Consider the following 27,771-nt stretch of genomic DNA (forward strand, 5'->3'; position numbering starts at 1 on the left):
AGTCCTGAAGCATTCTTAGCACATAACAGCATTTACTTAGTTTTTCATTCAAAATTTCTATATGCTTCTCCCATCTCAGGTGCTCATCCACCTACATGTCTAGAAATCTGGTGTATGAAATGTGTGCAATAGCGTAGTTCCCTAACTCAGTTTTTATGCTACTAACTATTGTCTAATATTGCAAAAATTCATCCATACATATTTTTGTATTTATGACCAAAGCCTTATCCTTAAAATTCTTTTCCTACCTCATTTACTATCTTAAAGACATTCTATTGTAGATCATAATCAGTGCATCCTTTTATAAAAATGCTTGCATTGTTGGCAAACATCACTGTATGTGCGGATTGTTTGGTAAATCATTTATGTATACCAGGAACAACAAGGGCCTAACAAGGAAACCTGGGGCACTCCATAACTAGTTTTGTTGTAATTTGCCTTCATGATTCTCCATTGTCTATCAGAAGAATAAGACTTGAACAATTTGAAGACCAGTCCCTGGACCCCATAACAACCTAGTTCCATAAGCAGTAAGTCATGGCCGATTAGATCAAATACTTCATCTAAGAATATCTCACAGCTTGATTCATTCATATACAAGACATTCTGGGCTATTTTCATGAACTGAAACTGCTGTTTCTGTTGGTCTGTTCTTTTCTAAAACCATTTTGAGTATTAGTCAATATTTTATTTTATTCATGAAGTCAGATGGCCTTTCGTACATTACTCCTCAGTTACCTTAGAGGAACCAGTCAATAATTACACTTGTCTGCAATTATTTATTTCAGCTGCACTATCCTTTTTGAAGAATGGCTTTATTAGGGATAACTTTAGTTTTGACAGAAATATCCCTGTTCTGAAAGAAGTATTAAATAATGTTAGATAGCTCAGTATATAGACTGGTGGAACTGACATTGATCACCTTGCCTGGAATTCTGTCAGTACCACCAGCTGTTTTGTTTTTTAATTTTTTAATAACATTTCTCACTTCAGTTTCTGTTCCTGGGTACAGATACAGTGTCTTTTCACTAGTTGGCATTTTTTCGTTTTTAGTGTTTCAGTTGTACATACTTTAAATTGGGATTGTTACTATGCCAACATAATATTTATTAAATATATAGGCAATCTGTTGAGCATCTTCTGTCACATTACTCTCTCTTCTGAAGTTATGGGTTTTAGTTTTACATTTCCGTATACTGTTGTATATAATCTGCCAAATCGATTTTGATGTACTGCTTCCCATGTTGAGACATGAATCATTCACGTTGTACCTTTTCATCGTGAACCGTTAACTTGCTTTGTCTAATGAATTTATTTCCATTCCTACTACTCCCGATTTTTTTGCCTGTGTGAAAGTAGCTTAACGTCAGCTATATCTGCACAATCTGAACAGAGTGAAATTCATTTTCGTTCAACAAACATATTTTGTTCTAACGACTAAACTGTTCAGATATCGAACAAAATGTTACCGAATGATGCGTGTGCTTTGCGTAGACGAGCGCGAACTTTCATGCGTCAGAATGAAATTTCACATTAGACATTCAAGGTTATGAAAACAGCGAAGAAGAAAGTGACCCTGTAAGTAGTTTAGCATGCTTGCGTCTTTCGTAGGAGCGTTGTTGCAATCTTGAATGTTTACACCTGTTATCACGGAGCTAATGGTTTATGAAATTTATGTGCTGTGGTCATTTTTCGAATAGTTGCTCGCAGTTCATGTTTGCAAAAGTGTCTCCCACCTTTTTGCGTTCGTGGAGCAATGTTCAATAACATTGTACGGTTCTTGCCAACAGGAGTTGTTACAAATCTCACGGCAGCTTATTTTAAAGGTGAGTCAAATTCCTTAAAGCTAAGGTACTATACATAGTTGGTACGACTTGGTGCCGACTACTGTCGTACTGACTGGCTTGAGGATACGACGATATTATTGATTGATTGCGACTAGTAGTTATTTGATTGAAGGAGTGCTTTCTGATTACTGATTTTCTGCTATCAAGGATTATCTCGCAAAGGATTACTTGTGTAAGCTTACGAAGCTAGATAATTTTCATTGCTCAACGGCTTAGTTCCGAAACTGGATATGTTTGCGTTGAAGAACGTTATTAAAATTGGACTGCCTGCGTTAGGACTTTCACGTAATGTGCTTTTATATAAATTATAATTTGTATATAATTTCCGTTCCGTGCAGTGGTCTAAGTCTGTTTAGTAGTGACATTGTTCTGTTCTGACAAAAAAAAAAAATCAGTCTTCGTACAGATCTTTCATGCTATGTAGTTGGAGGTGCTACTAGATATAAAGTGAATTAGGGGCCTACATCGTTCTATCGAGATGGTAATGTTTAAAGTACACATTCGTAATTCGTACAGTTACTCGCTTTTGAATATTGACTTTCAATGCTAAAATACGTTTTAGTTTCATCAAAAAATGTTAAGGGCAAAATTATCTTCGTATGAATTTACATATCAACAATATTAAATTTATAGACGATGGAAAATTTTTTTAATGGTCTGTTACAAGCAGATTAATTCAGCCTATTAAATGTGCGCCACAATTAGATGATGAACAACAGTGAAATACAAGGAATTATTTACAACTGAATGTAAACAGTTTTAATGTATGGAATACAGTTGACAGTAAATAACTTCGTTGAATGAAGTTACACGCTGTGCTGAGATCAATCTCAAGTTGCTTTTTCATCTGGTTCAAAAGAAATAGTTAGGTAGGCTGTTGATACAAGATTGCGCTACAGAAAACTGTGGGGAATCATTTTCTTGTGTCTGACGGTCAAAACATGTAGTCTATTTCTTCAGTAGTTGTATTGTCGAGCGAGACTGATGATCCAATAGCTTAGTTCCTTTAAACACATGATGATCATGTATTGTTGAGCAGTGAATTACTACACGGGGAGACTAAATTCTCAAAATTGTTTTTACTCATTTTAACAACGTTACAATGGCTGTAATTTGTTTCTATCCATACCAAATATATATTAAAATTGGTTGCCAACATATTAAATATCATATGAGCTGCTTACGATAAATTGGCCAGCTGTTTTCATTCATAATGCATTAACTAAACAAGTTACATGGTTTGTTGGCTGAATTCTTAGTTTAATTAAATCTTAAAGAACAGTAAGACTCTATGGAACTGAAAAATTGTTTTTGCAGTTGAGGAGTAGTAGCAGTTTTAATACCTAAGAATAATGTAAAAAAATATCTTAGACCCTTCATATTTTCCCATGAATGTGTCATATCAGGTAGTGTGAATTGTATGTACTTCCAGTATCAAAGATGTTCATATTTTTGCCCCAGGAAGATGGATTGGAAAGAGTAAAAAAGGGTTTATGAGCAGCTGCTAGAAGTAATAAACTCTCTCTCTCTCTCTCTCTCTCTCTAGAAAAGTAGTGGGATATTTTTATCACTGCGTATTAGCCTCTTTCTGTGCGGAGACTTAAGAACTTGGCAGTAGGTGTAATTTTTATTCTTGGGGTTCTGTTTAGGATTGCTGTCATTGTTTTCAGATTCTGAACAGTTGATAATAAGCTTCATGAATGAGTAAATGTGTGGTGGATACCCATAGAGATGTGACCAGTACTTACTTTCAATGAGGTGCAACTCTCAATAGTCTTTCATGAAGCACCTAAAGTATAAATAATGCTCCTAGCTGTCACAACCACACATTCCTCCTTCAGGAAGGATACGAGATCGGATTGTCAGAAGTTGGGCTAAAGTTACATATTGAACCTCCCCTGAAATCTTGGTTGTGGTGACAGATTCATCTGTAGTGTAGCCAAAGGTCTAGATTAGGTTGGAAGTTGACAATTTGATTGTGAGTTGATGAAGCTAACACGTAAAACAGAAAATTGACCGTTAGTGAAGCCTACTGTTTACATGCGTGCCATACTGAAAAATGCAAGGGTGCTCCAATACATATTTTTACCAGAAGTTGGGTGGAGGAGGTGTTCACAGGCTTAAACAGTTGATTACAGGTAACTGAAGGCTGTTCAGTGCATATGTATTCCCAAATGCACATTTTGTGATCAGGACTGCCTAATCTAACCATATTGTGACAACAAAATAATAATGTCACATAATAAAAATTGAGTATATGCGAAGTAAATTAAGTTTATTATTCATCACAAAACCTGCAGTTGTTTTGATATGAACATGAAACACATAATGTAGTCTGTGGCATATCATTACCAGTTGAAGATGTTACCAATAAGTACTCCACGAGCTTTAACATTAGATCTATGTTTTAAATGTTATGTTTTCCTCAAGTTCTGCTTTGTCAGAGTGGTATCACGCCTGTTACAGGACTACAAAGCGAGGTGATGTTGGACCTACATTCAGGAGCACAGTAGCCTAGTTCAAATCATCAACAGATCATGTAGATTCCCTCCCTCCCTCCCTCCCTCCCCCCCTCGTCCTTGTGCCATAAATTTTTCTCTCTTTGATTCAATAGCTCTTCATTTGGTAATAGGTAGCTCATAACCAGTAAATTATCAGCTGACACTTGTAACCTTAAATGTTTTATGCTTTAAAATCGGGTTACAATGTTTCTGCCTTACTATTATATAATCTAGGCCTAGCTGTTGCCTTTTGGTGCCTCCTGATTTCTCTCGTATATACAACCACCTTCCTAAAGCAAATTTTAGCAATTACTAAATTATGCTCCATGCAAATGTGTATTAGGTGTTTTCATCTGTCATTCCTTTCCCCCCTTCATACTCTTCTAATATTCTTCCTTCTCTCCCTTTTTCTACAGTTGAATTCCTGTTCTCCACAACAATTAAATTTCCATCATCTTTTATCTCATCGCATAATTGTTCAAACTTGTCATCCGCAGAGCTAGTTATATAAAATCATGCTGTCACAACCGAGGAAGGCAAAAAGAGAGAGTCATAAGTTTCTGAAGTCAGTATCATTATGAACAAGCATCAGTTTTCTAAAAACAAACTTGTGATCATTACAATTTAGTTGAGGTCGTTTGGATTGCAGAGAACCATTAAATTGTTCCTAATCCTTGATTGTGTTGGAAACTTATGTCACTGGATGTATTCATATCCATTTTCCAATACATTTGGTATTTTAATACTACAAGAGTAGTCTGTCAGTGGCTTTTTTTTCTGCGGTCAGTTTGTGATGTTTGCCTGCTTTATTCCTTCAATGACAGTCCTCAGTGTCAATGTACTGTATTGATATACTGGCAGAAAAAGGGGGGGGGGAGTTCAACACTGACTACGGTAAATGATGTAATTGACAGTTGCACAATGGCGTTTCACAGTTCTTTACTTTCACTGCTAACAAACCCCGATATTACACAATTATATGGCCAGCACAATACCCGTCTGAAAATCAGCCGTGGGCTGACTGTCTTGGTACCAAAAATCGGTCCTTCATATACCCTCACTTCAATAGGCTCTGAAACTATACATTGTCCGATGTTTAAGTTACAGAAATTACAGTTAAAACATAACTCATTCAATTAATTGAATACACCACAAAAATCCTCCTTTTTAATATTTCCTTCTGTCACAAAGGTTAGGCGGAATTATTTATTTACATAATGAAATCAACAGATATAGTTACACAAACAATACTTTTGACAAAACTGGTAATTACTTTAAAATTAAGTAAGGGCTGGCTTTGCTAATATGTTTTTTAATAGAGCCAAATAAATACTTTAAGAATCCTAGTAGTTCTTCTTCCAAATGTTTATAATTATTTAAGAAATTATATTTGCTTATAAGTTGACAATAGAATCTAAGTCTTGAAACAATTACTAATTTCACCCTATAACAAATGTATTAACTAGGAATGGTTGAAATTAATTAGGAAATTAATTACATAGACAAAACTAAGCACAAAATTAGACGTGGTGCTATATTCCTTAAAACTGAGGTCCAAAACTCACTCACTCTTATGGAAATGCAGATTATACTCACGCATGTTAATGGTAATGAGGCAAAAATAAAAATAAAATGAATTTAAGGAGGCGGATGGCAAAACGAAAGGAAGTGAAGAGATCCCAGTTTGCCTCGTCACAAGTTATTAAAAAACATAAAGCTGTCTTCAACCCAGAGTTTGGGTTAACCACCACAGTGCTTCACTAGTCATGGTTGTTTTGGAGATGGTTTTATCTTGTCGTTCGCAGGCTAGTGAGTGTAAGTTTCTCTGCCAGCTACAGAGGGACCTGCAGCTTTAGGTGGACTGTGAACTATGGTGCATCCATATATTTTTCACTTACACAACTTATTTCCAAAGGTGAAAGAAGCAACAACAGACAGAAAAAAAAGCATGGGACTGACAGAGATTGAACTACAGATCTTTGAACCATATTGTGAAACTGAACAATGTGCCATTATGTAGCAATTGATATTTTCTTTTTGAGAAGTCTTTTGTTAGCTTTTGCCTTCTGGAGTGAAACACTCTGTTTATTTAGTTTCAATTACAGAAGTATTATTTTAATACAGCTGTTGAGAACTCTGTTCACTGCATATCTTCAGCAGATACCGTACCATCCATGTCACAAACTAGTGTTTGATTCGAGACCATACTTTGACTACTGCTTCTTTTTGTATGTGGTGATGGCTGTATGGCAAAACATGCAATGTAACTAGAATCAAATGAAGCCATGGAGGAAATTGGGATAAAATGTGTAAACATGATTGCAGACTTATATATGCAATTTATTTTTATCATTGTCTTATAAGGTTTACTTCTACAAGGATTAATATCTACAAGCAACTCCACAAATACAACTGGTTTTCCGTAATGTTGTGGTTCATCTTCTCTCAATACTGTTTTCTGTGTCAAGTAAGTGATTTTATAGTGAATTGTGTAATGCCTACTGTAAGAAGATATAATCAAAGGTCCTCGCCAATAAATGTTCCAACTTTTTATTTTAATTGACCTTCACAGCGCAGCTCTCAACCAGACCTACATGTCTACAGTATATTACCCAACAATTCATTGGTAGCCTTGATACAGTTTACAAAATTAATGTACTTCAAAATGGTGAAAAGGTAGCACTTCTTTGCACCTAAGGTACAAGAGAACAAGATCTATGAAGATACTTCACATCATACAGTTATACTGTGCAGCTTATATAAAATCAAAATTTTCAGCTACTGGTAGGTCAGGTATATATGTGTAGGGAATGGTTTTTTAAACACCTACATCTGTTAAATCTCTCATGAAATGTGTTCTGTTAGAGAATGAAGGGGTTGGAACAAAGTCCTTACCCAGTCTTTATTCCGAGACTAAGAGCTTCCAGTAACAAGTAAAGCCTAGAGGCAGAATGAGCATTGTTTAAAGTATTTTGGGCAGTTAGCTCCGCATCATTAGTGTTTGCCCAGTGGTACAATGATTCTACAGTAATCATCCACGAGCAGCAAAATCATCAAGGATGGATTGAAACTCAAATTTGCTTGTAAGTGTCTTAATTCACAGTAGATTTTCAGGAGCTTACCAGTTACTCTTCTATATATTAAATTTAAAATCTTTTCATAAAAAATAATTATACATTATTTTGCACTGACAAATAAAAGCAGTGATTGAGTCTCCTCCCTTGTCTCCAGTGATTGAGTTTCTAACAAACTTAAAGTTTTGTAAACAGAATGGTCTGCAATCGGAAATTGGAATAGCTGGCAGCGGGTAGTTCTGGTCGGAGATTTACACCTGCAACACAATCCAGAGGTCTACAGAGTACATAGATAATTGTCTATATATTCAGAGGCTCAAGGACACATGAGAACTAAGATTTGAATGCCTGTGTCTCAGCCTGTGCTTAACCACAGGCTGCCATCTTTACTGAGGGTGTTGTCTCAAATTTTTATCTCAATTGCTTCTTTTATTTCATCAGCCCAGTAACAGGTGACTCATTGAATGCAATGTGATGCCCGTTTTCTAGAGCATTCCCTGTTACTGCTGATTTCTCAGGGTACCAACAATTAGAGCATTCTAGTGTTCTACACTGCGCTGTTCGATAGTGCACACAGTCTGTTTGACATAAAACTGTCCAGATGTACATGGTATTCTGAGACCTGTACCGTCTTTCACAGGTCTCACAAGTAGCCAGATTTTTGCTGGAGCCCTAAAAACTGAAATGATTTTATGCCTATTTAGTAACTGGCTAAATTTTCCTGTTACTGATCCACAGAATGGCAAAAACACAAGTTTCTTAGAGTCCTCCTCGGGAGGACTGCTTATGTATTTTCGGAAAGATACCTTGCGAAATTTGGCGGCTGTTGTAGCCATTTTCCTTGAATACTTTCTGTAAATGGCTCAGTTCCTTTGGCAGGTTTCCAACTTCCACTTGTTTCATCAAGGTCCTCAGAACAGAATGTTTGTTGATGGATGGTTATAGCTGTTAACAAGCAGATATCAGTCCGTTTGGATGGGTTCCTGGTATCACTGTGGCTGAGACACTCATTTTCTTTACGGCTGATGAGGACGTCGAGGTACCATCTGTCTCTATCTCCATTGTGAACTTCATGTTGTCATGGATATTGTTGATGGACAAATTTAAAAGTACAATAGTTCAGTCCGTCTGAGTGTGGTCTGAGTGCTCTGCAATGTACTTCCAAATCACTCTGTCATGCAATACTGAGATTTCTCTTTCTGAAGGTAAGTACTGGCCAGCCAATTATGTCTCCTTATAATCTTATAGATTTCCAAATTCTCCTTTTGATATAGTTAGTTATAGACCTTGATAAAGATAACAGACTTGTGAATCATTATGGTTGGGTAATAGACATAAAGGCAGTAATGAGACTAATAATAATAATAATGACATGTGGCTCGGTGGCAGGGTGCAAGTCTTTCAATTGGATGCCGCCTTGGTGATTGCATGTCCCTAATCGACTTCATTCATCCAACTGTGGAAAGGAGATCTCCCGTTTAACATAGAATTCAAACCATGTGTCATTCCTAGTGACTCCTCACATCATTGAGAGGTAAAGGTTAGATTAAAGGCATACTGAAAATTTCTGTTGTCCAGCCAGGATCTAATCCCAGTTTCCTGTCACCTGCTTTACAGCTAGACCATCAGGACCATCTACCAGTGGTGTATTTATATAATTAAACTGTCAGCAGGAAAGATAAGACTGTAGGGAGAGAAGATTTCTTGTGATGGAAAAAAGTCCGTTAATAATAGCCAAGTACTGCTGTTTGTGGATTTGAAGTGGGCATGTGACAGTCTCGTCTGCATAAAGACAGCTTGATGAAAACAGATGGTAACAGATAAATGTTATATGTCAAAGTAAATTCAGATGTTGTGGAAGATTCTGTAATTTAGGTTTACTACGTGTCTAAAAGACGAAAATGTGAATATGTTTTTGAAAGATAACCAATTGAAAGAATCTGGATACCAGGAAAATCCAGTCCAAATTGTCTTCAAAAATGTTTGCATTAGATGATTCAGTCCAAGGTTTTACTATGTCTGTCAACCCATCCCTGTACATCTATATCTTATCGCTGCTTTTATCCCCATCCCCAACAATGCTGCTGCCATCACTACCACTACCGCTACCCCATACCTTCCACTCCCCAAACTCTGTTTCACCTCTCTCTTTGCAGCAAGTACGATACCAGATAATGTTTTAATAAATTTTATTTTGTGAGGCAACATATGCTGCAATTTTTTTCCCTTTCTGCACAGTGTCAGATAGCCATTTTTTTCATTAGATCATGCAGACTTTTATTCCAAATGAGATCATCTTCCTTTGAAAATGCGTTGGTGGGAACAATTAATTTACAATGCGTATGCTTTGGGGGGAAATTAAAGGGAGGACGTTTATTGACTTACTTCTGCATTATCAAAAAGTTACTATTGAGTTTAACATGGAAGAAGTTTTAAATTGGACACGTGGAAGAGTCTGGACACATTAAGTTTCAAATTGACTTAGTTATCAGATGACTGTTTCATGATCTTGTCAATTACCTTCCCAGTAGCTCACATTTGTTTTGGGTGTACGTGCTTGACAAGCATACAATTCCCAAGTCATTGTAGTTCTCTTGTGTTTCCTGTGTTGCCGTCCTACTTTCTGACTACCTTTTTACTCTGACTTCCATCTGTTTTCCCAGACTTACTTCCCTCACTCATGTTTGGTCCTCATTTCCAGGTTTGACCTCCACTCTTTCAAACTTTTAGAGTAGTGCATGGAAGGTCACCTAACAAGACACATGTTCCACGTGCTGTGCAATCCTGTCCTAAGCACTTTTTACGTTATTGGATTCAATTAGGTGCCCAAAACCTAGTGTAGTAGCCAGTCCACAGGGAGGGAGAGGGGATATTATGTTTCCTTACACAGTCATAGCCGCCCTTACAATGCAGGGAATACATTATTGGCACCAGAGCTGAAAACATTGCAAGCATGCATGCCAAGGAGTATGTTCCTTTTAACTATGTGGCATGGGGACTGTGTGCAGTGGTTATCACATAAGACACCCATTGCACTATGGGGGGTGAGAAATGCCCTCAATACTTGATTTGTACCCGACCTGATGTTGAGCCCTTTTTTAGCAGAAAACTGAGCAAAAAGTCAGGGAATTAATATCAGTAAGCAATTTGCGTAGTGCCCCTGTCCTAAGAAAAATGGCGACTTCTACTCAGTCATCGGCTACTCAGTCATCGGCATTGCTCGTCTTTCAGAAGCTCAGTAGTATTCCTAGCACTTTTTATTTTGGCTTTCAAAGACAGTGTATTGCCTGAAAAGATCAAAGTAAAGGTTTAAATATTTGTGTGTTGTTCGTATGGCTTCTGTGAAGACTGTGAACAGCTGCTGCATGAGAGCATTCCGTACAACCCACTGCCAATATGTATCAACTGCGGAGAGTAACATTCCTGTTGGTATTAGAACAGCCTCATTTTAAAGGAGGACAGGAGGAAAGATATAGGAGTACAAAACCCTTGACTGTTGTTCATGTTTGTAGCAGATAAAAAATTAAAAAAAAATGTGAATGCCTAGATAAAGTTTGAATGACAGCAAACTTTGCAAGCATGATGAATTGGCCCTCATCTATAGAAAGGATTAACATATCCACATCTCTGCCAATGTTGGACACTGGTGGCCATCTGAATAATTTGGTTTATAATGAGGCAAGATCACCTTCATTCTTGGGTAGAGCCCTGCAGGTAGAGTGGTCTGCATGCAGCTGTGGTGTGCAAGAGAGACAGTGAATAAACTTCCTACAGCTTGGTGGAAATTGCCAAAAATGATCTCTTATTCCTCTCCTAATGATACAGCTGAATACGGATGTCGTGCGCTCACGTTCACTTGCACGTAGACTGCGAATCTGCAGTATGTGCATGTCTAGTGTGCTACCCTTATCACCACACCTTGTGCTTCCTTCTTCTTTGTGGCCAGTGCAGTTCAGTTGTCAGCTGTAATGACTCCTGTTGGATAATTTGCTTGAAGTAGTTAAGAGAGCCTACAATGTAGCTGGATTGAAGTTTATTGTTAATTATAAACTGAGTTGACAGTAGTCAGTTGTCACATTCCTCATTATAAATCCTTTCATTGGTTCTGTCCAAAATAAATGTCATGACAATGCAAGCATTATTTCATCAGCTGCCCACAAATTTATAGTTCCATAATGAAATCATTGATCTTCAGTAACATTCCTTATTGAATTATCACTTTAATCTTCCTTATACATAATCATACTCAGTCACTGTGGTAATACTAGGTGAATCTCAGGCATACAGCAACCGAGTGATGTGGTACTATGGTTGGCACACCAGACTTGCATTTGAGAGGACAATGGTTCAAACCCACATCTGGCCTGGCCATCCAGACTTAAGTTTTCTGTGCTTTCCATAAATCGCTTCAGGTAAATGCCTGGATGGTTCCTTTGAAAGGAATCTCCAGTGATTTCAATGTCGAATGTACATTAAACCCTGTCTTCCTTCCTTCCTTCCTTCCTTAACTGCATGACATGGCCACTTTCTTGTTGACTACACTCAGCAAGATTTTGTCCATGTTATGGTGAGTAAGACAGTTGTCAATCATGTGCTTCCATGTCATGTGCAAAGTGAGTGATGGGGAATGAGAACTGCTCACACCGGTTCACAATGCAGATGCAGTTTTTGCTGGACCTGCACCCGACACCTCAGTTCCTCTCCTCCAGCCAGGAAAGAATCCTACTCAACAGGTAACCCCCAGCAGAAGGTTGAGAGTCTGTATGCTGAAGCTGCTGAACTACCACTGTCCTACTGCTGTGACTTTCTCCTCAGCAGGTATGCATGCCATTTGTCTGTCACGCTTGGCCACCCCCTCCTATACCTCCTCCTTTGATGATTCCTTTGATTGTCAGTATGGGGCTCGTCCCTCTTCTCTGTTACATCCTGGAGTCTGCTTTCGCCACTTGCTATGGCGGCTTTATTTCACACTACCTGCACCTTTCCCGGTGGCTGTGAACCTTCACCACCTTGGCTTCGTGAAGAGGCCTCGGTCTATCGCCTTCAGTTTCATTACCTTCGCATGGAACTTCGCGATACTACCTTTGTATTCACAGACTGACCGTGGGGTCAGGTGTGCCTTCGTCATTGGCACCTGTGTCTTTTGATATCGGCTTCTGGCTCTTCAGTATTTACAGCCGAGCTCTTCGCCTTGTATCAGGCAACAGTGTACATCCGGCGACACGGCCTTTCCTTTCCAATTGTGTCCTTTGCTCAGACTCACTTAGTGCCCTTCAAAGTCTATGTGCACTGTACACTGCCCATCCCTTAGTGCAGCAGGTCCAGGAAAGCTGCCACTTGCTCACTCTTGGTGCAGAAAGTGTCATGTTTCTGTGGGTTCCTGGTCATGTCAGTGTGCCAGGAAACGAGAATGCTGATGCTGCTGCCAAGGCTGCAGTCCTTTTACCGCAGCCCGCGAGTACCTATATTCCCTCTGATGATCTCTGCGTTGCTCTCTGTCAGGAGGTGGTGTCCCTTTAGCATCGCCAGTGGTCCTCCCTTTACGGGAATAAGCTTTGGCTTATCAATCCTCTCCTAGCGCCTTGGATGACCTCCACTCGGCCCTCCCGCTGGGAGGAGATTATTTTAACTCGGCTGCGTATTGGGCACTTCCTTTTTAGCCATTGTCATTTGCTAAGTGGCGTCACCCCACCACTTTGTACATATTGCGCCCGAATTTTAACTGTCCACCACTTCCTGATGGAATGCCCTTTTTTAAACCATGTATGTTCCAGTATGGGTTTGCCGCCTGATTTATCAGCCGTTTTAGCAAATGATGCGCGAGCTGTTGACCGCATTTTACTTTTTATCCGCTGAAGCAATATGATGGAGGCCATTTCATTTTTAGTTTTGGACTGCCATTTCTGTATGGTGTATCTTTTAGCCCTTTTTCCACCTGCCTATTTTTAGCTGTATCCTATTCTGTCTATTGGGGCTGACATATAGTCATTTAACTCCTCCCTGTGTTAGTGTTCTATAGTTTTGACATGCACACACATGACCTTAGTTGTTTTTTGCGCCCTAAAGCAAAACAATTCATGTCAGTATAGTTCCCACTCAACAGGTGGTACATGTAGAAGCTGAAAGGTGAGCGATCTTCTCACCTCTTTCCCACCACTCCTGGATACATCTGCAGCAGTCATCGACTGCAATGGTTATTTTCACCACCAATCAGAACTCTGACAGATGCTGTCATTTTACCCATCAGTATATGTTGCCTTTCAGGAAACTTGGTTCTCAGAAACATATGCTTTTGTTCTACATAATCTCTGTAACTATATCAAAAATGAGAGTTGACCCTGAAATAAATCAGCTGTGTCACATTGGTACTTGTGGACCTGTACCTGACTGAGCATGCACAGTGATGGGCCCATAAGAAAGCTGATTGGCATGTGTTCAGTGCTGCCCTATTTTCCACAAGGAAATATTGACGTACTACAGGATATAACTACCAGAAGATTAACAACAGCAAAATTAATGACATCCCCTTTTCTTGGGAGAAACTACTTGGAAACAAGTCTCATAGTGGACACTGGAAATGCAAAGGCAAACAATGTATGAGGTGCTTAAACAACATGAATGTCACCCTTAAGTGGAAAACCTTACTACCTTTCAAAGGCTCTCTTGTTGTGACACATTTGTGTAAACACCAGAAGGAATTTGGGGGAGACAAGTCACTACATGGGGAACCTTATCTCTTCGTAACATGTGATGGCTAAGGTGTGTTGTACCTACAGCCATCTAACAAGTATTCTTGGTATCTTTTCAGATGGTACTTTTAATGGCAACACTACAGTTATTGCAGAACTCTTTGTAGCAAATTTTGTTCGAGCATCTGCATCCAGAAATCATCCCTGCACATTCTGTCTGTGCAAAATAAGGGTTGTGGATAAGATCTAGTAATTTACTAGGCAGTTGCTGGGACTACATAAAGCTTTTTACAGTGGATGGGAACTCCTCAGCACTCTGACTCCTGGCCATAAAACAACGATGGGACCTGTTAGAAGTCACAGTCAAATAGTACACCACCTATCTGTGACTTACTGATATGATGTTTCTGCGATCTTTAACCATATCTGGTGTCAGCATAAGTTCCAAACCAAGTGGAGGAAAACCACAATTGTCTGTCCTGAACAACACAGGTAAAAACTGGTATGAGATGAATGGCTTTAGACTTACCGGGCTCAAGTTTGTTCTGTGTAAGTTGATCAAATGAATGGCGAACCAGTAACTACACTAATTAATCTCTTGAGATGAGGCATACACTATGTGATGAAAAGTATCTGGACACCTGGCTGAAAATGACTTAAAAGTTTGTGGCACCCTCCATTGGTAATGCTGGAACTCAATATGGTGTTGGCCCACCCTTAGCCTTGATGACATTTTGCATTGTCGCAGGCATACGTTCAATCAGTTGCTGGAAGATTTCTTGGGGAATGGCATCCCATTATTCACGAAGTGCTGCACTGAGGCAGGTATCGATGTTGGTCGGTGAGGCCTGGCACGAAGCCGGCGTTCCAAAACAGCCAAAAGGTGTTACATAAGATTCAGGTCAGGACTCTATGCAGGCCAGTCCATTACAGGGATGTTGTTATCGTGTAACCACTGCACCAAAGGCCGTGCATTTTGTAAAGGTGCTAGATCATGTTGAAAGATGCAATCGCCATCCCCGAATTGCACTTCAACAGTGAGAAGCAGAAGGTGCTAAAGCATCAATGTAGGCCTGTGCTGTGACAGTGCCATGCAAAACAACAAGGGGTGCAAGCCCCCTACATGAAAAACACGACCAAACCATAACACCACTGCCTCCAAATTTTACTGTTGGCACTACACATACTGTTGGCACTAAACACGCTGGCAGATGACATTCACTGGGCATTCACCATACTTGCACCCTGCCATCGGATCGCCACATTGTGTACTGTGATTCATTGCTCCACACATTGTTTTTCCACAGTTTAATCGTCCAATGTTTATACTCCTTACACCAAGCAAGGCGTCGTTTAGCATTTACCGGTTTGATGTGTGGCTTGTGAGCAGCCGGTCTCTGTCAGTCAGTAGAGGAGATCGGCCAGTACGCTTGTGTGCTGTACATGTCCCTTCATGTTTCCACTTCACTACCACATCGGAAACAGTGGACTTGAGGATGTTGAAGAGTGTGGAAATCTCACGTACAGACCTATGACACAAGTGACACCCAATTACCTGACCATGTTCGAAGTCTGTGAGTTAAACGGAGCCCCCCATTCTGCTCTCTTATTTCTAATGACTACTGTGGTCACTGTTATGGAGTACCTGGCAGTAGGTGGCAGCACAATGCACCTAATATGAAAAACATGTTTTTGGGGGTGTCCGGATACTTTTGATCACATAGTGTATTTTGTCCAACTCCTTGTAAGTGTTTCGTGAGTCTGGTCCACAGCTGACCACTTAATTCATCTGGAGCTCTCTGTAAGGATGACTTCTGCCACTTTCCAACACCTCATTGCTGTCTTTTTGACTTAGAAAGGTATATGACACGTGATAGCATTTTCACATCCTTACCACCTTGTATGAGAGAGCTTTCAGATGTCCTTTCCAGATTTTTATCCATGAGTTTCTTTAGCTTCAGTTATTTCATATTTGAGTCAGCCCATCCTACAGTATGTGGAAAAATGGAATCTTACAGTCATCCATAGTGAGTGTGAACCTTTTTCTCACTGTAATGATCAAACTAGCAGAGGCTGTGGGGCCTATTGTCACCATTCATATATGTTGACATGTATTTACTACTTTTCTTCAGCCATTAGTGTTGCTGAGTGTCTGCTTTGGGTTGCTGCAAGGAAAGCATGGTCCTGGTTCCTCACTTATGGCATCCAGTTTCTGACAGGCAAGACATGCTATGCACATCTGCTGACATAGAACTGTTCAACCACATCCTATACTTTCATATGAATGGCTCACACTGGATGAGACATGTTGCATTTTAGGACCATTATTTGCTATGCTGTTGGCTTGGCTACCACATATTTGACAGCTTAAAAAGAAGTTCCATTTGAAACACTATGCACTCCACTGTGTGTCGTACTTCGTGGGATGCGAACTGATCCACCCTCTTTTATGTTTACAAAGCCCTCATTCTGTCTTGACTGGGTTATGGTAGTCATCTTTATGGATCAGTGGCCAAATTAGCATTACAGCTAGTGTACCTAATGCACCATTCTTGGTTCTGAGTTGCAACTATCATCCCTCAAGCTGAGCCTCCTGGCAGATGCTTTGATTCCTCCTCAACTGCTCAGTTGCCACCAATTACTGCTGAACTGTGCAATACACATCCTCAGCTACCCTGAACACTCAACTCACCATATCCTTCACTTGGACAGGGTATTCACCTCATGCAAAGGCATTCAGATATTGTGTCCCAGTAGCAGTTCATTTGGAGTGTAATCAATCTGACCACCACATTCTCTGAAATCTATGTAGGTACCCCACAAGCCACCACATTGTGCGGGGTGGAGGGTACTCTGTACAACTACTTTTTATTTTATTTCCTGTTCTACTCGCAAACAGAGCAAGGGAAAAAGACTGCAGTACGCCTCTGCATAAGCCCTGATTTCTTGTATCTTATCTCCATGGTCCTTTTGTGCAATGTATGTTGGCAGCAGTAGAATCGTTCTACTGTCAGCTTCATATGCTGGTTCTCTAAATTTTCTCAGTAATGTTGCTTGAAAAGAACGTTGCCTTCCGTCCAGGGATTCCCATTTGAGTTCCCGAAGCATCTCCGTAACACGTGTTGTTCGAACCTACCGGTAACAAATCTAGTAGCCCACTTTTGAATTGCTTCGATATCTTCCTTCAGTCTGACCTGGTACAAATCACAAACACTCGAGCAGTACTCAAGAATAGGTTGCACCAGTGTCCTATATATGGTCTCCTGTACTGGTAAACTACTCTTTCATAAAATTGTCTCAATAAACTGAAGTCGACCAATCGCCTTCCCTACCACAGTTTTCAAATGTTCTTTCCACCTCATATTGCTTTGCAATGTTATGCCCAGATATTTAAATGACCTGCATGTATCAGGACACTAGTAATACTGTTTCTGAACATTACAGGTTTGATAGTTCCACTCATCACTCTCTCTAGCTGCCTCCCCCCATGAACCATGTAGCTTACCGTTGGTGGGGAGGCTTGTGTGCCTCAGCGATACAGATAACCGTACCATAGGTGTAACCACGACAAAGGGGTATCTGTTGAGAGGCCAGACAAACGTGTGGTTCCTGGAAAGGGGCAGCAGCCTTTTCAGTAGTTCAGGGGCAATAGTGTGGATGATTGACTGATCTGACCTTGTAACATTAACCAAAATGGTCTTGCTGTGTTGGTACTGCGAACAGCTGAAAGCAAGGGGAAACTACAGTCTTAATTTTTCCCAAGGACATGTAGCTTTATTGTATGGTTGAATGGTGAGGTATCCTCCTGGGTAAAATATCCTGGAGGTAAAATAGTCCCCCATTTGGATCGCTGGGTGGTGACTACTAAGGATAGGAGTGTGGAATGTCAGATCCCTTAATCAGGCAGGTAGGTTAGAAAATTTAAAAAGGGAGATGGATAGGTTAAAGTTAATTATAGTGGGAATTAGTGAAGTTCGGTGGCAGGAGGAACAAGACTTCTGGTCAGGTGAATACATACTTACTTACTGGCCACACAAACCGTAGCTGGTCCTTCGCCACACCCTCTCGAGCCTTCCACACTTTTCTGTCATCTCCATCTTCATCTCCCAGACACAGTATCTGCATGTCTCCCATGGTATTATCCTTCCATCTCATTCTTGGCCGTCCTAATGGTGTCTTTCCTTCAGCTTCTCCATCCATTACAGCCTTTATTACCGTGTTTTCCCCCTCTCCTCCTCCTTCTCACATGTCCGTACCATCTTAGTCTCTTAATTTTCACACTTGCTACGATGTCAGGCAGTGTGTACAATTGAGTTCTCTGTTTTTCTTTATTCTCCACTGTTAGTTTTCTTTCACTGGTCCATATAATTTTCTCAGTACTTTATTTTCAAAAGTGATTCCATCACACATATTTTAGTTAGCTTTATCAGCTTTTCATGTATCCCATACTCTGCCATTATCCTCCACATTTCGTCTCTTACTATACTTTCATATGCTTTGTTGAAATCTATAAACAGGCAAAAGATATCCTGATTGTGTTCTCAGTTCTCATCTAATATTTGTCTTAGTGTGTATATTTGGTCAATTGTTGATTTACCTTTTCTGAACCCTGCTTGTGCTGTGTCTAATATTTCCTCAATGTGAATACAGGGTTATAAATGCAAAATCAAATAGGGGTAATGCAGGAGTAGGTTCAATAATGAATAAAACAATGAGAGCGCAGTTAAGCTACTATGAACAGCTTAGTGAACGCATTATTGTAGCCAAGATAGACATGAAGCCCAAGCCTACCACAGTAGTACAAGTTTATATGCTGACGAACTCCACAGATGACGAAGAGATAGAAGAAATGTATGAGGAGATAAAAGAAATTATTCAGATAATGAAGGGAGACGAAAATTTAATAGTCATAGGTGACTGGAATTCAATGGTTGGAAAAGGAAGAGAAGGAAACGTAGTAGGTGAATATGGAATGGAGGTAAGGAATGAAAGAGAAATCCGCCTGGTAGAATTTTGCACAGAGCGTAACTTAATCATAGTGAACACTTGGTTCAAGAATCATGAAAAAACGTTGTATACGTGAGACAGGCCTGGAGATGCTTGGAATTCTTCAGATACATTATATGATGGTAAGCAAGAGATTTAGGAACCTGGTTTTAAATTGTAAGACATTTCCAGGGTTAGATGTGGACTCTGACCATGCTCTATTGGTTACAAACTGTAGATTAAAACTGAAGAAACTGAAAAAAGGTGGGAATTTAAGGAGATGGGACCTGTATAAACTGAAAGAACCAAAGGTTGCACAGTGTTTCAGGGAGAGCATTAGGGAACGATTGATAAGAACAGGGGAAAGAAAGACAGTAGAAGAAGAATTGCTAGCTTTGAGAGATGAAGTATTAAAGGCAGCAGAGGATCAAGTTGGTAAAAAAATGAGGGATAGTAGATATCCTTGGGTAACAGAAGAGATATTTAATTCATGAAAGGAGAAAATGTAAAAATGCAGTTAATGAAGCCGGCAAAAAGGAATACAAACGTCTCAAAAATGAGATCAACAGGAAGTGCAAAATGGATAAGCAGGGATGCTAGAGGACAAATATAAGGATGTAGAGGCATATATCACTAGGGGGTAAGATAGATACTGCCTACATAAAAATTAAACAGACCTTTCATGGAAAGAGAACCTCTTGTATTAGTATCAAGAGCTCTGATGGAAAACCAGTTCTAAGCAAAGAAGGGAAAGCAGAAAGGTGGAAGGAGGATAAAGAGGGTCTATACAAGGGCGATGTACTTTAGGGCGATATTACGGAAATGGAAGAGGACGTAGATGAAGATGAAATGAGAGATACGATACTGCGTGAAGAATTTGACAGAGCACTGAAGGACCTAAGTCGAAACAAGGCCCCGGGAGTAGACAACATTCCACTAGAACTACTGATAACCTTGGGAGAGCCCGCCCTTACAAAACTGTACCATCTGGTGAGCAAGATGTATGAGACAGGCGTAATACCCTCAGACTTCAAGAAGAATATAATAATTCCAAACCCAAGGAAAGGAGGTGTTGATAGGTGTGGAAATTACCGAACTATTAGCTTAATAAGTCACGGCTGCAAAATGCTAACATGAATTCCTTACAGACGAATGGAAAAACTGGTAGAAGCCGACCTCAGAGAAGATCAGTTTGGATTCCGTAGAAATGTTGGAACACATGAGGCAATACTGACCCTACGATTTATCTTAGAGGATAGATTAAGGAAAGGCAAATCAGCATTCATAACATCTGTAGACTTAGAGAAAGCTTTTGACAGTGTTGACTGGAAGATTTTCTTTCAAATTCTGAAGGTGACAGTGGTCAAATACAGGGACTGAAAGGATATTTACAATTTGTACAGAAACCAGACGGTGGAGTTGAGGGGCATGGCATGAGAGGGATGCAGTGGTTGGTGAGTGAGACAGGGGTGTAGCCTATCCCCAATGTTATACAATCTGTATATTGAACGAGCAATAAAAGAGAAAAAAAAAAAAGAAAAATTTGGAGTAGGAATTAAAATGTGTGGTGAAGAAATTAAAACTTTGAGGTTTGCTGAAGACATTGTAATTCTGTCAGAGACAGCAATGGACCTGGAAGAGCGGTTGAACGGAATGGACAGTGTCTTGAAAGGAAGATACAAGATGGACATCAACGAAAGCAAAACGAAAATAATGGAATGTAATAGAATTAAATCAGGTGATGCAGAGGGAATTAGATTAGAAAATGAGACACTTAAAGTAGTAGATGAGGTTTGCTATTTGGGGAACAAAATAACTGATGATGATTGTCGAACTAGAGAGGATATAAAATGTAGACGGTAATGGCAAGGAAAGCGTTTCTGAAGAATAGAAATATGTTGACATTGAGTATAGATTGAAGTGTTAGGAAGTCTTTTCTGAAAGTATTTGTATGGAGTGTAGCCATGTATGGACAATAAATAGTTTAGACAAGAAGAGAATAGAAGCTTTTAAAATGTGATGCTACAGAAGAGTGCCGAAGATTAGATGGGTAGATCTTGTAACTAATGAGGAGATGCTGAATAGAATTGGAGAGAAGAGGAATTTGTGGCACAACTAGACTAGAAGGGATCGGATGGTAGGACACATTCTGTGGCATCAAGGGATCACCAATTTAGTATTGGAGGGAAGTGTGGAGGTTAAAAATAATAGAGCAAGACCAAGAGATGAATACACTAAACAGATTCAGATGGATGTAGTTAGCAGTAGGTACTGGGAGATGAAGAAGCTTGCACAGGATAGAGTAGCATGGAGAGCTCCATCAAACCAGTCTCTGGACTGCACAATAACAACAACAACAACAACAACAACAACAGGGCTAGCTGCGATTCATCACACCAACTTAACTCGTGATGTATCTTCCTGCAATCACTAAACTTTAACACCTTACTGTACACTACAGCACCAGCAGCAAACAACTGCAGATTGCTGTCCACCCTGCCAAATCATTTCTGCATATTGATTGGATTATTTTCTCAGTTGAACCATCTTGTCAGAACATCTGCCTTGCCCTCTCCCTCCCCCACTCCCTCCCTCCCTCCCTCCCCCCCACTCCCTCCCTCCCCCACTCTCCCTCTCCCTCTCCCTCTCCCTCTCCCTCTCCCTCTCCCTCTCCCTCTCCCTCTCCCCCTCCCCTCCCTCCCCCACTCATTCTCTCCCTCCCTCCCCCACTCATTCTCTCCCTCTCCCTCCCTCCCCCACTCATACTCTCTCCCCCTCCCTCCCTACTCACTCTCTCTCCCTCCCTCCTTCCCGCACTCACTCTTTCTCCCTCCTTCCCACACTCACTCTTTCTCCCTCCCTCCCGCACTCACTCTTTCTCCCTCCCTCCCGCACTCACTCTCTCTCCCTCCCTCCCTCCCTCCCTCCCTCCCTCCCGCACTCACTCTCCCTCCCTCCCTCCCTCCCTCCCCCACTCACTCTTTCCCCCCACCCTCCCTCCCCCACTCACTCTTTCTCCCCCTCCCTCCCTCCCTCCCCCACTCACTCTTTCTCCCCCTCCCTCCCTCCCTCCCTCCCCCCACTCACTCTCTCCCCCCCACCCTCCGTCCCTCACTCCCCCCACTCACTCTCTCTCCCTCCCTCCCTCCCTCCCTCCCTCCTCCCTGGAGAGGAGGGAGGGAGGAGGGCAGAGGAGATACAGAGTGAGGGAGGAAGGGGGTTCTAATGACCAGCGAAAATGTAGACTAAACATCCAGGAAGTGGGTGATGTGATGCCAGAGAATAATGGTAAAAGTAAAGTGATCAGAGAAGATTTCAAATAATACTGAAATTGAATTGAATTGAATACTACCTGGGGTTAATAAGACGAAAGCTAACTGGGTAAGACAGATCTTCAGCATGAAATGTCAACTGCATGACGTAAGTGAATGGGAAGTGGAGGTGAATCCAGTCTGTTGATGTAGTAATATTCATTCAGTTACCAGATGATTTAAGTGATAGAAAACAGTATAGTGTACTGAAGCTAGTGAAATGTAGGGAGGAGTCAGTGATGATACTTAGCAAATAATTAGGCACTAGTTGATACTGAATAATAAAGCATTACAAAAGGGATAGGGAAAAAGACCTTTCTTAATGTATGTTTGTGAAATTGAAGTTATTGTTAGAAAACCTGTTGACAAGTTATAAGACAAGTTTTCTTTTGTTTATATTATAGTTTTACGAAAAGTGAATTTCTTGTCTATAAAAAATTATGTGAACAGTTTCAGCTTGGAAATCTGTAGGCTTCCGAGGCACTCATAGTATAACTCAATCAGAATTACTTCCAAACATGAAGGTCCAGGTTCTGTCTGCACTGCAGGACAATTACATGTACTTGGTAAGTCAAACAAGCTATATATTTGAAAATATTTCATTGTGAAAATCTCCTTGTTTATGTTAGAGAAAACTACTCCCAGTAGAAACACACAAGATGGAATTTAATTAACAGAAAGAGAATACAAAAAATAGCAGCAAATGATGCAGCCAAAAGGAATACATTTTTTTTTAAATATGGGAGTGACAGGAATTTATAATATTTGTGCCTTTTTAATTATCACATTGCCTTTCCTTTTAATACCAAAAATACTTTTTATCTCCTGACTTGCGGTAGCTTCATTTTCTAAAGGTAGCCATAGTAAACCTTTGTAATTACTAAAAATCTGGATCTAGTAAACCATTTTATTTGCATTATTGCAATTCTCTCATAAATTACACTGCTCACCATGGAGTAGGGCTTCTTGCCAATATGAAAACAAATCTGACTGTGTCATTCAGTTTCTTTCATTGTTTTCGCATCTCTCTTCGACCTCATTTGATGACAAGTGGTACTGGCAGCAGAGGTATAAGTGCTCAAGAGAGCTGCTGATGGATAGCAAAATATGTAAAGAAAAGAAAATATAAATGTGGTGGTAAATCTCAAAGTTGACTGGATTAATGTATCCCGGAGCCATGACAAAGTACAAACTGGCAAAGCAGGATTGACTAAAGGGGGAGTGTAAAGCTGTGGGAGCACACACAACATTGGGGAAGATGGGTGCCACCTTTAGGAAAAGTAGAGAACCGTTTTGAGGAAAACAGAAACATCTCTATGAACATAATGGTATTAGGTAGTGAACCAGTACCAGCCAAAGAAGGGAAGGTTGAAAGATGGAAGTAATATATAGCACATCCATATAAGGCAAACATTTCTCAAGATAATATTATGGAAAGAGAATGGGAAACAGATGAAAATGAGATGAGAGGTACGACACTGAAAATAATTTGGCAGAGCACTGGAAGACATAGGTGAAAACAAGACTCATGAAGTAGGAGATGCTCCCTCTGAATTATTGAGATTGAAGGGAGAGCCAGCCATGATAAAACTGTTCCATCTGATGTATGAGATGGAAGAGACTGGCAAAACACCCTCAGACACCGAGAAAATATAATAATTCCAGTTTCAAACAAAGCAGGTACTGACGGTTGTAAATATCACTACACTATCAGTTTAAGTCATGGTTGCAAATTGCCTGACATGGATTATTTACGGAAAAATGAGTGGCTGACCTCAGAAAAGGTCAGTTTGGGTTCTGGAGCAGTGTAGGAACAGGTGGGGCACTACTTGACCCTATGAATTATCATAGAAGATAGGTTAAAGAAAGACAAATTCGTCCAGAATGAGATTTTCACTCTGCAGCAGAGTATGTGCTGATATGAAACTTCATGGCAGATTAAAACTGTGTGCTGGACCGAGACTCGAACTCGGGACCTTTGCCTTTTGCGGGCAAGTGCTCTACCATCTGAGCTACCAAAGCACGACTCAGCTTCACTTCTGCCAGTACCTCGTCTCCTGCCTTCCAAACTTTACAGAATCTCTCCTGCGAACCTTGCAGAACTAGCACTCCTGAAAGAAAGGATATTGCGGAGACATGGCTTAGCCACAGCCTGGGGGATGTTTCCAGAATGAGATTTTCACTTTGCAGTGAAGTGAAGCTGTGAGGACGGGGTGTGAATCGTGCTTGGTTAGCTCAGATAGTAGAGCACTTGCCCGCGAAAGGCAAAGGTCCCGAGTTCGAGTCTCAGTCTGGCACACAGTTTTAATCTGCCAGAAAGTTTCATATCAGCGCATACTCTGCTGCAGAATGAAAATCTCATTCTGGAAACATCCCCCAGGCTGTGGCTAAGCCATGCCTGCAGTATCCTTTCTTTCAGGAGTGCTAGTTCTGCAAGGTTTGAAGGAGAGTTTCTGTAAAGTTTGGAAGGTAGAAGACAAGGTACTGGCAGAAGTGAAGCTGTGAGGACGGGGAACGAATCATGCTTGGGTAGCTCAGATGGTAGAGCACTTGCCCATGAAAGGCAAAGGCCCTGAGTTCGAGTCTCAGTCCGGCACACAGTTGAGGTAGCTGCACCAGTGGTGGAGTCTCTGGCATGTGGTCGGTCATAGTGTCATGCCACGATGTCATTGGAGGTGCACATGACGCAGAGGCAGCAGCCTCAGTAGTGATAGATGGCCACTTGTATCCACTGGCCAAACCTGCGGGCCCAGATGGCAGAGCCTGGACAGAACCACTGTGAGGCGAATGCTTGTGTGTGGCTGAAAGTCGGCCAGAGCAGATGAAGCAGTGTATGGGGCTGATGACCATGAATCATCTACGTTGGGCTACAGTCACCAATGGGAGGGAAGCTATATGAGCCCAAGGACCTGCTGAGGGCTTCCTCGGGAGAAGGTATTTTATTAAATTCTTTCATCTGAGTTTTGAAAGTACGGACCAACCACTCCATCTCACCATTGGACTGAGGATGAAATGGAAGGATCTTAACAAGGTTGGTGCCACTCTTTGTACAAAAATCTTCAAAATCCTGAGTCACAGGTCGTGCACCGTTGTCCATCACGTGTGTCATTGCAAGGAACAAATCTTTGCAAAGACCATCAGTAGCTGCCGTGGATGTCGATGGGCAACGAACTACATAAGGAAACACTGACAAAGTGTTAACTACTGCAAGCAAAAGGACTAATGAAGGGAGACACAAACTCAGCACGAATATGCTCCCAGGTGCACTGGTGCACTGGCAATGGGGAAAGAGGGGCCTGTGCTGCCACTTGTTGAATAATGTACTCCGAGCAGGTTTCCCCCTGAGGGTCTGGGGTAAGAATAGGCCCCAGGTATTCCTGCCTGTCGTAAGAGGCAACTAAAAGGAGTCCCTCCCCCTCAAGGTGGTAGTTTGCGCCTGCGTCCAGAGACGGACAGTTCAACTACTTACATTTTGGTTTTTCGCTTATTCTGGTTTCTTCCTTCCTTTGCTTGTTTCCTTTCTTTGCCCTCCTCCATCTCTCACTGTCTTCCTTACTTTCTACCTTGCCTTCTTCTCCTTGCCTTCTTCTCCTTGCCTTCTTGTCCACCCTATGGTCTCAGTCTCGGTGTTTGGGACGGTCTGTCCTTTCTCTCCCTTTTTTTTCCCTATTCTTCTTTCTTCCCTGTGCGTGCTTGAAGGCCGACCCACGTGTTCGCACGCATAGCCGTGACGGGCTAAAGCGTAATTCCCCGCCCTGGGTAGACAAGTAGGGCCCGTGTGTACCCCCTGGTAAAGGCCAGGCCCGGGGAGGGGTGATTGCCTGAGCTGACACCTTCCAACCATCCCGGTTGGCCCCTCCATCTGTTCTCGGGAGGTGTGACCTGAGGTGCAAACATTCACCTAAGGCGGGAGCGCCCTCTGAGAGGGTCCCCACAAGGAAGGAGCGCGCCATTGGAGATGCTGGCAATCATGGGGGATTCATCTGCAATAGATTTCTCTTCTTCTTCTTCTTCTTCTCTCTCGACTTCTGCCCAAAAATGGAAACTTGACCAGCCACCAGTGACGAAAGTACTACCGCCTGCCCCAAAGTTTCTAGATCTGAGGATGGAAAGGATTTTTCATCTGTCAACCCTTTCGTTATTCAGAAGGGCGTAGATGCCATAGCCGGACCTGTCAAACCTAGTACCTTGTTGTTGGAAACTGAGAGCACCTTTCAGGCACAAAAACTCCTTTGGGCCACACTCCTGTACATGTTCCCTGTCCGAGTGGAGGCTCACCGCACTTTGAATTCGTCGCGTGGTGTGTTATCTACTAGATCACTTGACGGATTGATTGACGAGGAGATTCAGTCTTTCCTCATTGAGCAGGACGTGACGGCTGTCCATAGGGTCATGAAAAAGGTCGACAATGACCTTGTACCGACCTGGACAGTTTTCTTGACCTTTGATAGTGTTCAGCTGCCGTCGCACATCAAAGCAGGCTATGAGGTTATTTCTGTTCGCCCTTATGTCCCGACACCTTGTAATATTATGTGATTGCCTTATCTTTTTAAATCATTCACTAATCGAGCAGTCGCTCGGCAACAGCTACAGTTAGCAAATAATGTTGCGAGAATGTAAAAGGTGAATGACCTGTGACGTAACTTGTTTATTGTCGAAGCGCCATCAGAGATGTAGTGAGTTATTGACTTTGAAAACAGTGCGAAAAATGGACAGAAGAAGAACACTTTTACAAATTTTTTTTTTTTATGTACAAGATATATTCTCGATGAACAGTTACTCATTCTTCTCTTGTCTCTGTGTTGGACACGCATGTCTTGCCGCCGTATTATTATCGTTAAAAATAATATTATTTTAGTGTAAAGTAAAAGTGCAATACTAAAAGTGCAATACTGCATAGCAGTAAATTTATTGTGCGACGTATATGTGAAAATGTCAAAGGAATTATTTTCATTACGAGAAGAGGAGTGCCAGTCAAAACGGCATACATGTTAAATCCTTCATTGCAGTGTAAGTTCATCTATTAATTGCCATAAATTCAGAGTTAAATGGAACTCGTGTATGAACTATTTATTTAATATAGAATCTATGTCTGACTCCTTCATGAAGTTATTTAATTTTCTTTATGTTTCTGCCAAATAGAGAGTTCACAGTCTCGAATTCTTTCGTCGAAATCGGACGGAAGTTGTATGCTGCGAAATATTTTCTCCACGCCATATTCTACTGGTAAATGCATGATAAACTACGGTCCCTTAGGAAATTCATGTTGAGCTATCCAAAAACAATTATATTTTGAATAGGCATTTACTCTCCTCTGCAATGCAACTTCCGTCTGATCAAACGATCCAACAAGAAACAGCCAC

At 41.0% G+C, this 27,771-nt stretch overlaps 1 protein-coding gene across 4 annotated transcripts in view; it reads left to right on the plus strand.

The window, feature by feature from the left end:
- Nucleotides 1–1,406: 1,406 nt before the first annotated feature.
- Nucleotides 1,407–27,771, plus strand: part of LOC126162994 (hydroxyacylglutathione hydrolase, mitochondrial) — a 95,729-nt gene continuing 69,364 nt past the window's right edge. The window contains exons 1-2 of one of the 4 annotated variants that reach the window (XM_049919854.1): nucleotides 1,407–1,578; nucleotides 22,859–22,974. In XM_049919854.1, coding sequence (XP_049775811.1) covers nucleotides 22,927–22,974 — 48 coding nt within the window. In that variant the 5' untranslated portion in view covers nucleotides 1,407–1,578; nucleotides 22,859–22,926. The other 3 variants (XM_049919851.1, XM_049919853.1, XM_049919852.1) reach the window with 3 other exon arrangements.

The sequence above is a fragment of the Schistocerca cancellata genome, chromosome 2, assembly GCF_023864275.1.
Source record: "Schistocerca cancellata isolate TAMUIC-IGC-003103 chromosome 2, iqSchCanc2.1, whole genome shotgun sequence".
NCBI lineage: Eukaryota > Metazoa > Arthropoda > Insecta > Orthoptera > Acrididae > Schistocerca > Schistocerca cancellata.